Source organism: Eupeodes corollae, chromosome 1 (assembly GCF_945859685.1).
Source record: "Eupeodes corollae chromosome 1, idEupCoro1.1, whole genome shotgun sequence".
NCBI classification, from domain to species: domain Eukaryota; kingdom Metazoa; phylum Arthropoda; class Insecta; order Diptera; family Syrphidae; genus Eupeodes; species Eupeodes corollae.
In genome coordinates, this window is record NC_079147.1 from 78,635,271 (window position 1) to 78,647,466 (window position 12,196).

A 12,196-nucleotide genomic window follows, 5' to 3' on the forward strand; every position below is an offset into this window, starting at 1 on the left:
AAACACAATCAACAGCATAATTTATATTTTTTTCTTCCGCGTTGCAAGTGCAAATGTATTTTATCTTTTCTTTAGATAACCTTTTCTGTAGAGTGAAATCTTTTAAATCTAACTTTTTCATTTAAGCTTCAAGTCACTTTTATAGCTATAGCCTAGTCTATCTAAAATTATCTACATACCTACACCCATTTAAACAAATTAACCATCAAACTGTACTCAAATGCATTTATTAACGCATCCAATTTCCAAAAGTATCTACGCATGCTTTGAGGTACATTTCCTTCCCTTTATATGCAACAAACATATTTGGAGTGGGTGTAATGTCGTGTTACTTCTGCCTCTGCCTCATAAGGAACCATTAGAAAATCATACGGCACACTTCCATTTAAAATCTAGGTCTTCGACAAAGAAAAACCCAAGGCATAAACAATAAACTACAAGTAGGTAGTTATTTAAATAAAATAATTTTATTTATTTGTCACTTAAAAAGAGAAAATTGACTTAACAAAAACTAGTAACCATACACGCACTCGACATAGTCACATGGGGCCTACCATAGGCGGCACTTGTCATTTGGGTTCATTCGACTGCCCAAAGGACAATTGAATACCAGAGGAAACTCTTCAAAGTTTTGCAACGAACCCATGACTCGATACCTGTCTAGAGGATGATCATCGGATATCTCAACCCAATAATGCTTCAAATCATACTTGGAGCAATAGACTTGAGCAAAACTTAGGAAGAACGTCTGTTCGGGAGTCATATCAAGACCTGGCAATGATTCATTCTTCTCGAAGTCTTCCACTTTGTTCTTAATGGCATTTTTGAAGACTCTGCGATAGGCAATTAGGGCTTCCCTCAAGCCACCACTGTCAGCGATATTTTCATCCTGGGCATTTGTCCCGTTGAGCTTGCGATTTATTTCCGGAACCGTGTATTCGTTGTAATGCTGAGCAAAGCAGTTCAAACGTTCTTCAAAAACTTTACTCGACTTTTCTGACCACCAATTCCTGAGAGTCAAATTAGAATCAAAGTTCGAGCCAACATTGTCGAAGCCGTGAGTTATTTCATGGCCAAGAATATATCCAAGACTGCCGTAGTTCAAGGACTTCGGGAGGTAGGGATGATAAACTGGAGGATGTAGGATACCAGCCATTGCATTGATACTATTATCAAGGACGTAATAGAAGGCATTCACTTGGAGTACATCTAGAAGTTCCAGTGGCAGTGTAGATTCTGGCATTTCTGAGTGCAGAAAGCCATAATGAAGAAGGTCGACATTGAATTTGGCCATTTTGAGGACATTTAACGAAAAATTGTCCGTCAAGTTGAGCTTCTTTACTTCGTTGTTGTAAATTTCTGTACTGGGATCAACAACTTCACCTAACCTCGTCCGCAGCATTCGGATCTTGGCCAATGCTTCTAATCGTGTTGGCTCGTCAAGCCAATCAGCAGTTTCCACAATATTCTGCATGCTAAGTTTGATCTCAGATATGATTTCCATGATTCCATCTTCAGCAGCCCTGTCGTAGTGATCCTTCATATAGAAATGGGACAAAACCAATGGAAACGCTCGTTTAACATAGCTCAAGCAGTGAGTTCGCTGAAACTTTGAGGTCTTCACTTGTGGATGAGGATGCATTTTGAAGAGAAATTTCAAGGCCATGTAATTGGCAGCTGCTTCGGGTCGTTTTGCAATGATTGCATCCAACTTGTTATAATACCAGTCACACGGACATTCACTCACATCGGATTGTTGAAATTCGTCCACCTCCCAAGCGATTTCGAAGAACGAATCCCATTTGGAAAACTCACCCGTTTCTTCGATTATAGACAAGAAATCGCAGTGTCCGTAACTGTTTTTCTTTTGTTCGACAAGCAGAGCTTCCCGCCAAAATTCTATTATATCCTCGATTATTTTATCAGCTTTAGTCTCCGACACTCCGTAAAGATTCAGGAATTCTCTCATTATCTTCTCGTTGTACACGTACCCCGGAGCGTCTTTAGTCGCAATGTTCTCCAGATATGCATCAAAATCGAAACCGAACTTCGGTAGTTCATAATACGGCGGGAAGGGATGCTTTAGAAATATTTTTTCCGTCACCAATCCATCGGCACCGTATCGACTAAGATGTGCCGTCATTTTAAACCAATCAAACTCCGAAGAGTTCCAAGTGGGATCGATGGCTGGAAATCCTCCTATGGCCTTCACCACCTCAAGAAACTCTTCTTTTGGCTCAAGGGGCCATAGGTTTGCATTCACACATGAGTCGAGCAGTTGTTTTGCCTTTTCCAGCTCACTCGAGAACTTTTCATTTGGCAGCCGATGTTTTTGAAGGGTAACGTCCACCAAATCGTTGACCACATAGCCTATATCGACCAGGTTATTGCGCTTTTTCAGTGTATCGATTTGCTCGATGGCATTTGGAAAGTTGCCACACGCGAACTCGTAGAAATCATCGCACGGATCGACCGAGGCGTTCATGTAGGATTTCATGCGTAGGGCGTATTTCTCACGAAAGGACTTCACTTTGTCGTCGTTTCCATGCCGAATCTCATTGTCGAGTGTGGGAGCACCGAAGCACGGCAACAAATTACAAGTTTGAATGAAAAACGCGAAAAATAACGCAATTGATTGATAGGAAAATTTCATACTAAAATCACGCTTGGACCACAACCGACTAGCCCTACACTGTCTTGCAAATGAATTCAAATGCGGTAATATTTTAGTTCGTATATTGTGTGTGGTTTGTATTTTCTATTTTCGTAACGTTAGTTGAACCTGACCTTCTCAGAATACAAGCTTTAGAGATAACCTTTGCGAATTCGTTTTAAATAGTAGCATACATGGAAGTTGCTCTCTCAATATTTTAATAACTACAAAAGTACATAGGTAGAGAAAGTTTTGAGACTTATGAGATGAGATAAAGATTATTCGTGTTTAAACTTAAATGAAGCACAATCAAAATCAAAGCATCATTCCATAAAGTAAACAAATAGTTCAGTGTTTACAATGTGAGGAAGATTTGTCAATACATATTCGCTTATTTAGCATGTCATTATTAAGCTTGCCATATTGAGCTATTTATCAGAAATTAGACTACTTTTTCCTCAAAATTACTGACAGTGACAGTCCAATCGTAATTGTGCCTAGAATAGCCTAGTAGTTGAATATAATCTCAGGCAATTTTCGTGCAAAACACAGAATTGTCAAACACAAATTGTTAAGTGCTTACAATTCTCTTGCCAGATTGGGCTATTCATCGAAATTGGGCTACTTCTTCCTCAAAATTACTGACAGCAAAAGTCCAATCATAATCGTGCCTAAAGTACAAATAGTTAAGTGCTAACAATATGAGGCAGCTTTGTCAATACATTTTCGCTTATTTACCATGTCATTATCAAGTTTGCCAGATTGAGCTATTTATCAGAAATTGGGCTACTTTTTTTCCTAAACTACTGACAAAGGCAGCCCAATCATAATTGAGCTTAAAATGGCTTAGTATGGTAGTAGAATATAATCTCAGGAAATTTTTGGGCAAAACACAGAATTGTCAAAAACAAATAGTTAAGTGCTTACAATGTGAGACAGATTTGTCAATACATTTTCGCTTATTTACCATGTCATTATCAAGTTTGCCAGATTGAGCTATTTATCAGAAATTGGGCTGCTTTTTCTCCAAAATTACTGACAGTGACAGTCCAATCGTAATTGGGCCTAGAACTAGCCTAGTAGTTGAATATAATCTCAGGAAATGTTCGTGCAAAACACAGAATTGTCAAATACAATACAAATTGTTAAGTGCTTACAATTTGAGGAAAATTTGTCAATACATATGCAGGTGTTTAACGTGTCACTATTAAGCTTGACAGATTGAGCTATTTATCAGAAATTGGACTACTTTTCCTACTTAATTACCGACAGCAACAATCCAATTATAATTGGGCCCAAAGTAGCCCAAATATGAGTCAGGAAATGTTCGTGCAAAACACAGAATTGTCAAATACAATACAAATTGTTAAGTGCTTACAATATGAGGCAAATTTGTCAATACATATGCAGGTGTTTAACGTGTCACTATTAAGCTTGACAGATTGAGCTATTTATCAGAAATTGGACTACTTTTCACACTTAATTACCGACAGCAACAATCCAATCATAATTGGGCCCAAAGTAGCCCAAATATGAGTCAGGAAATGTTCGTGAAAAACACAGAATTGTCATTGAGCTATTGAGCTATTTATCTCAAATTGGACTACTTTTTCTCCTAAATTACCGACAGCGACAGTCCAATCATAACTGGGCCCAAAGTAGCCCAAATATTAACTCAGAAAATTTTCGTGGAAAACACAGAATTATCAGTTTTCAGATTTTTGGATTGGTGTTTATATACTGTTTGGTCTACATTTTGGGCTACTTTTTCTTATCTGTTTTTCGGCTTCAAATATATTAGAGTTGAACTATAAAACTAGTTTAAGTCATGGCAACCCTGGTCATTATGCATATAATTATGCTCAATTACAGCCATTCAAGTTAGTCAAGAAGATTATGTCATGAGTTGTCGGAAAAAGAACAATTCTCAAAGACTATTTATTTTGTGACCTTGAAAATGATAACGAAGTTAGTCAAGCGCACGTTTTTAATTAAAAATGTTTTGAACACATAAGTAATTTATAATTTTTATTTGTTTATACAATGGGATTAAGTTTAGTATTGCTATAGAGTTTTTCAATAAATGAACGAGTATTTTGTAGGGAAATTAATAGGTTTGTATTTATTTTGTTGTCGTGACTAATTGCTTCATAAATCCACGAATTACTTCTCTAACGTTTTGAATATCTGCTCATGTGGTATCGTTGCCATTCTACCATAATCTACATTTTTCAGGAGGGTTCATCGGACTGTCTAGGGGACAATTGAACGTCTTTGAAAATTCGTCAAAATTTCTTAGTGTGCCCATTACTCGATATTTTGCTAGTGGATGTCTTGCACTAAATTGAGCCCAATAATCCTGTGGTCTTAATTTGGCACAATTAATCTGAGCAAATGAAAGAAAGAATAATTGTTCTTGGCTCATTTTTAAAATTGGAAGATTATATTCTTTTTCCGAATATGAATTTCCTCTGTGTTTTATAATTCTTCTATAAGTTTCAAATGCTTGTCGCAATCCAAGACTATCAGCTATGATTTCAGACAGTACATTCTCACCATTGACCTTTTTTTCTAAAACATGTCCTTGAAAGTTATTGTAATCGTCTTCAAAACAGAAAGATCTCTTTATAGCAATTTTGAAAGATTTGCTTGACGACAAAGTATGATGAGTTCGATTAGGATTGATTTCAAAACCCCTTCCTTCAAAACCGTGACTTATCTCGTGTCCAATGATGTAGCCAAGAGTTCCATATTTAAGAGGCATTGTAAAGTCTTTATGATAAATTGGAGGATGAAATAGACCACCCATTAAAACGATGTTATTTTCGAGTAACAAGTAGAACACTCTTATTTCCACAGCGGCGTTAAGAATGCTATACGCTGTTGAAGATTTATATTCATTCATATGTAATAGCCCAAAGTGACTCATGTCAACCTTGAATTTAGTCAATTGAAGATTATTAACTGCAACATTGTCTGTTGGTTTAAGCAATTTTATTTGCTTGATATAAACGTCAGAAATAGGATCAACTATTTGACCAATACGAGAATGAAGATTTTCCAATTTTAACAATGCTAATTCGCGTTCAGTCTGGTCTATCCAATCCACACTGGTTAAAACATCTTTCCAAGTGGCCTTAAGTTCTAAGATCATCCCATTGATATCGTCTTCGTTCTGCTTTTCATAATGCTCTTTCATGTAGAAATGGGAGAAAATCGTTGGTAGAGCAGTTTTGACAATATTAACACATTTACTTCGCTGAAATTTTGAAGACTCTAGTTGAGGATGTATCGAAAAGAGGAACCTCAAGGCTAAATAATTAGCAAAGGCTTTTGCATTTTTTTTAGCTAATTGGTCAAGTTTGTTATAGAAATAGTCACAAGGGCAGTAGGACTCATATGAAATACGAAACTCCGTTACATTCCAAGCAATCTTAAACAAATTGGTCCATTTGTCGAAGTCTTGTCTGAGGTCATTGATAGCCCCCAGTTGTCGACATTTACTATGAACAAATTTTGCATCTATCAATGGAGCCTGAATAACTAGAATTTCCCTCCATAAATCAAATACTTCTTCTATCACTTTATCGGCTTGGTTGTTTGAGACATTGTAGACCTTCAAAAGTTGGCGCATAATATTCTCGTTGTAAATGTATCCTTCGGACTTATTTGTGGCGATATTCTCTTGATAAACGTCAAATCCAAAACCAAGTATGGGAAGTGTATAAAATGGTTTAAAGGGATAAGACAATGAAATTCTCTCCTCTACAAGTCCAACGATTCCATATCGAGTGAGATGGGCGGTCATATTGAACCAATCGAAGGAAGACTCATCCCAGTTCGGATCGATGGCGGGAAATCCACCAATGTTCTTGATCACTTCTAAATATTCTTCACTTGGCTCTATAGGTAAGAGTTTAGCCTTGGCACAGGTATTGACGAATTTCTTTGCGATTTGAAGCTCCTCGTAATATTTTTCACTGTTGGGGTCCCGTTCTTTCAGTAAAATCTCATCCATTTTATCAGTGAGCTGAAACATAATATCGAATAAGTTCGATCGCCTTAAAGATGTTTCCAAGTTCTCGATTACGTGTGAATAGTTCCCACAAGCATATTCGTAAAAATCATCACACGGGTCTACCGATGTGTTCATCAACGATCTCATGCGTTTAACGTAAGGCTCCATGAAAGATGCCTTCTCGTTGTAGAGTCTTTTTAGAGCAGCCTCATTAGGTGCAATACACTTCAGTAAGGAACACATTACAAACAAGAACTTCAAAAAGCTATTTAACTTCATTTTTAAAGTTTCCAAGCAGATAAACGATCACCACTATCCCGACACTAAGCGAAAACAAATTCTTTTGATCACAGAAGATGGATTTTTATATAAAATTCGGTTAAGAGCGACAAAAATTATTCAGAAACATAATCAATTTAATTCCATATATATGTAGGTATGTATGATGTTTTGGGAGTTCCAAACTGACGTATAAAACTATCGGAATTGATCAAATAGAAACTTTTAAGTAGTCATTGCAACGAGTTCCACTTAACCCAGTTTCTTTGGATAATGATATGTTAATGCTAATCAGCATTTTGGGATTCCCTGTTAGAATGAGTATTTTTTTTTACTAAGCTCGAAAGTGACGTGAATAAAAGAAATACAAAAGTCGCAATCCAGTCAAGTCGTTTGTAAATGACAAGGTTTAGTAGAAAGAACCTGTTACTCGTAAATTCATGCATACATTTATTTCTTTACGGTGCTCTTATTAAAGGCAAAGATTTAAGTTATGTTTTATTTTTAAAATGTCAGTTCCGTATCGGGACTTACCTTTTTCGGTCTTCAGTATTTTTTAACACAATATCGCAATTATTGCCATCCATTTTTTTATTAAAACAAAATTAAACCAAAACATTTTATAACAATGAGAGATACAAACACATATTTTTATATTGAAAGAATTTACACAAAATTTATTAAAAGTCAATCAGGTGGTTTTTGAGAAAAACATTTGTCATGTTTGATTAAAATTTGTTGTTCAAATTTGCGAATCCAATACTTGCCTTTTATTATGTAGTTTCTAGCCGAAAGTACAAATTATCAACATACGAAAAAAATGTTCTTGGCTTTTGGACCACTGTAGTAGGTTTTAAGTTTATAACACTCGTTAACTCAATTTTTGAGTTACACTTAACAAAGACAAAATAACTCTTGGAATTCTTCACTAGCCATTATCTTCTTAATTTGTGGACGGACCCAAATATAAGCTTAAACTTTAACATCTGACAATTAAACTTTTTTGTAAATCGTTTTTTATAACTAGTGGGCTCTCAAGAGGTTATTAATACCCTTAACGTATTTAAGGCTCAAATACAGTGCGAGCTTTAGGAAAATGAGAAATGACTTAAGAGGAGATACCGGCGCACATTGGTATTAAAGTTTTGAATGTCTAAATGAGGGGGAAAACAGAAATGAATAAAGCATTCCACATTCCCAATGGGTGGTTACACGTTGCGGGTACTAAAAGCTGATTAGTTTCGTAGCGGATACCTACCAACATTGGGGTTATAAGTTATGCTCTAACGACAACAGATAGCATTGAGTTTTTGAAGCTTTAAATTCTACATGGTAAATAATGCCCCATTAAACAATGCTGTCGAAATCGGAATTTAAGGAGCTTATTATACGCTCCTGATGTTCAAATTGGTAGACATGTGCATTAAAAAGGACACAAGCGTCCACAGGTTTTACCCACCTCTGTCTATTAACTCTTACTCTCACCTCCCCGCGGGTGCCTAGTACCTCAACTAGAGATTGGGCTCTAACCCCAGTTGAAAGTTGTTGGGTACTGCAAACGCGAGAGGGGGGAGAGGTGTTTCCACTAAGGCACCTCTCCTTATCCAGACGGCAGCGGACGAATTCTCGAGATGGATTCAACGGTGGCGTCTGCAGTTCCAATAAGGTTGAACTACTTAGGGCTTCTTCGACATATTTCGAGCCTAAGCCTGTAAGCAGCATTGTATCCGGTTCCCCATCCTTGGAATTATACTAAGGATCTAGAACTCCAGGTTGGAGGTTCTGCCGTCGGCGTGACTTCCTGGCCACCTAAAAACTCCATAGTTGCGAAACACCAACAAGACTCGGATACGGACGGATTCACTGTTGACAACCCACGCAAACGAAAAAAGGACAACGAACTTCGGATATGTACGTGGAATGTTAAGTCCCTTAACAGACCACGTGCAGCCGAACAATTAGCGGAAGCCCTAAACTGCTGCAAGGCAGATATTACCGCCATCCAAGAAGTGTGATGGGATGGACCGGACAAACGCAAACTAAAAGACTGAGATTTATATTACGGCGACTGATACCGAGAACAAAGGCAGCGTCTATTTGGTTGTGGATTCTGTTGGAACTAGACTCAGGCAAATGGTCTTGAGTTTCAACGTATGAGCGAGTGCATCACGGCAATCCCAATCAAGGCTAAATTCGCCAACATAAGCCTAATATACGCCCCTGCCCCAACAGATGAGAAAGATGAAGACCCCAAAGACATATTTTTCGAGCTCTTGGGCAAGACATATGAGCAGTGCCCTGGCTATGACATTAAAATTGTCTTAGAAGATTTTACCGCCAAGCTAGGAAGAAAAGACATCTTTGGTGGCACAATCGGGAGAAACAGCTTGCACGACACCACCTCCGACTACGGATTCAGGCTGATCGATTTCGCTGCGAGTTGAGACGTTCTGGTAGCTAGTACGCGGTTCACACACCTCAATATCCACAAGGGGACATATAAATCTCCTGATCAATCAACCGTCAGCCAGATTGACCACATTAGAATCGACGCACGACACATCTTCAACATACAGGATATCCGAGCATTCCGATAGGCCAACATTGACTCGGACCACTACCTCGTTGTAATCAAGGTACAGCTACGGATATCCCGATCCAAGCCAAAACAAGGAACTATTGCGAGAAGATTCGACGTTAGACGGCTGCAATCACCATGTCCGTTTCCGATCGAGTCTCTAATAACCTCTTTAGGAGTCCTATGCTGCCTGCATTAAGAATAGAAAACCAAGAAAGTGCACTATCGACCAAATATTCACACTACGGCAGATCTTGGAAAAAACCCAGGAGCTTTACCCACCATCTCTTCATCGCTTTTAAAGCCGCGTTTGGCAGCATCCATAAGGAAGAGCTCTACAGAGCAATGTCTAGTTTTGGCATCCCTGTCAAACGTATCCGTTTGTGCAGAATGACGGAGAATCCACGCTGCTCTATCAAGAACACCGATGCCTTTGATGTCGAAAAGGGTTTTAGACAAGGCGATGCACTGTTATGCGACTTCTTCAACATCGTTCTGGAAAGAATTGTGCAAAACTCAACCGTCAACACTAGAGGCACAATCTTCCAAAGATCCATCCAATAACTCGGATACGCAGGTGATAATGACATAATTGGAAGATCAAAGCGTGATGTCAGTGGAGCGTTTTTGAGCATTGCGACGGAAGCGAAGAAGATGGGTTTAGTGGTCAATGAGGGCAAGACCAAGTATATGCTGTCATCAAAAAAGGACACTGAACGACGACGTCTTGGACAAAACGTCACCATGGACAGCCATAACTTTGAGGTAGTTAAGGACTTTGTCTACTTAGGCACCGCTATTAATGCAGACAACGACATCAGCGCTGAAATCAAACGAAGAATAACTCTTGCAAATCGCTGCTTCCTTGGACTTAGAAGGCAATTGAGAAGTAAAGTCCTCTCTCGAGCATGTAAAATCACTATCTATAAGACACTCATCATCCGGTTCTCATTTATGGCGCTAAGGCCTGGACCCTGTCAAAGAAAGATGAGAGCGTCTTAGGATGCTTCGAGAGAAAAATTCTTCGGGCGATTTTTGGTCCCGTACGCATAGATGGAGAATGGAGGAGAAGATATAACGACGAGCTGTACGGGCTGTACAGCGACACTGACCTAGTAAGCAGAATCAAAGTCCAACGGCTTAGATGGCTAGGTCATGTAGAGCGGATGGACATCAACGCTCCAGCCCGGAAGGTCTTCGAATCTAATCCCGAGGGACGGCGGCGCAGTAGAGGAAGACCGCGACTCAGGTGGCGCACCCAGGTGGGAGAGGACCTCAACCATCGTGGCGTTCGAAACTGGAGACAGCTAGCTAGGGACCGAGCTGGCTGGAGACGCTTGTTGGTTGAGGCCCAGGTCCGCCCCGGACTGTAGCGCCACCTTATGTAAGTAAGTAAGTAAGTTTGTGTATTTCAATTTTGGGCATAATAGGTCCAGGCGATTCTTAGAACCTTAGCATTTCGTAATAAATAATAAACTTTACTTATGTAAGTAAAATCGATTGAGGACTTTTATATGATAAGCTCGAAACTCCAGTTTTTTCTAGACATGATCTTGTTTTTTTGACATAATATTTTAATTCAAGCGTAAACTGAGTGGTTTTTAGAATTCAGTATAGAGATATTATGAAAATGAATAATACACATGATACCCATCAACACGTTCTATTGAAAACACAAACTAGGATTCGCGAAAATAAACAATGGTTTACTAGTATCATAAAAAAACCTTATAAATCTGCTTGATCTAGCATATCGACGTTGGAAACGTTGCTGTTAATGACCTCAGTTAGGTGTACAAACCATTACGAAAAATATAAAGTAGTTCAAGAGGTTAGACGCGCAAAAGCACAATTCTACTTTAACCGTCTAAGATCCCATGGTCGTTAACTATGGAATAACCTCCGCCAGCTAGGAATAGGCAAACAAGAAAATAATTTTCCAGCTCCAAAGAGATCTATATTTCTCAATACCATACCGCTAACTTCTACAGACACTTTTGTTCAGTTTCGATTGTGTGAACGCCTTAGACATAGTTGAAAGTTACATAAGTATAAAGTCCAATGCCACTGGTGCTGATGATTTGAATCCAATCATTAAAGCTATTTTTCCATTGCTTTTACCCTACTTTAAACATCTAATAAATACAATCCTTACCACTGGCATTTTTCAGCATCAATGGAAAAAGCAAAAATAATTCCTATCCCCAAAAACTGGCTTTGTAATTAATTTAGAGCGATTTCAATACTTCCTTTTCTATCTAAAGTCTGTGAAAAGATAATGCAAAAACAATTAAGCAGCTTCATCGGTCGCAACAATTACTAAACAAATATTAAACTGCTTTCGTTCTTTTTGAATGATAGAAAGAAAGCAGTTTTCTTAAATGAAAATCTTTCCGATTTTCTTCCGATTCAAAGAAGGAGTTTGTGTACTTTGAACAAGAATTTTTTATTGAAAAAAATTAAGAAAAAAAAAGAACAATTGAATAAGTTAAACCGCAAAGTTCGAAGGTTAATTTAAGTATAAGTTTATTACAAAGGTTAAAATAGAATATCCAATTATAACATATATCTTTGCGTTAACTTTAATTTGACATTGAATTCTTTTAAATTTTCGATAAGTTTAATTTTACATACAAAGGTTGGCAATACTGTTTTTAAAGTTGAATTT

At 38.0% G+C, this 12,196-nt stretch overlaps 1 protein-coding gene across 1 annotated transcript; it reads right to left on the reverse strand.

Annotated features, from left to right (window-relative positions):
- Nucleotides 1-423: 423 nt before the first annotated feature.
- LOC129940579 (uncharacterized) lies at nucleotides 424-7,094 on the reverse strand. The gene is made up of 2 exons (XM_056048964.1): nucleotides 4,869-7,094; nucleotides 424-2,758 (listed from the first exon to the last, which is right to left on the reverse strand). The coding sequence occupies exons 1-2, from the start codon at nucleotides 6,948-6,950 to the stop codon at nucleotides 551-553; spliced, it is 4,290 nt and encodes a 1,429-aa protein (XP_055904939.1). The 5' UTR covers nucleotides 6,951-7,094; the 3' UTR covers nucleotides 424-550.
- Between the last annotated feature and the right edge of the window lie 5,102 nt (nucleotides 7,095-12,196).

Bases quoted from the DNA above. Each gene is read 5' to 3' on its own strand.
- LOC129940579 (XM_056048964.1), bottom strand. From the start codon at position 6,950: ATGAAGTTAAATAGCTTTTTGAAGTTCTTGTTTGTAATGTGTTCCTTA. The intron at 2,759-4,868 runs TAGAATGGCAAC...TTACGAAAATAG, and splicing joins CTGAAAAATGTAGATTATGG to AAAATACAAACCACACACAA.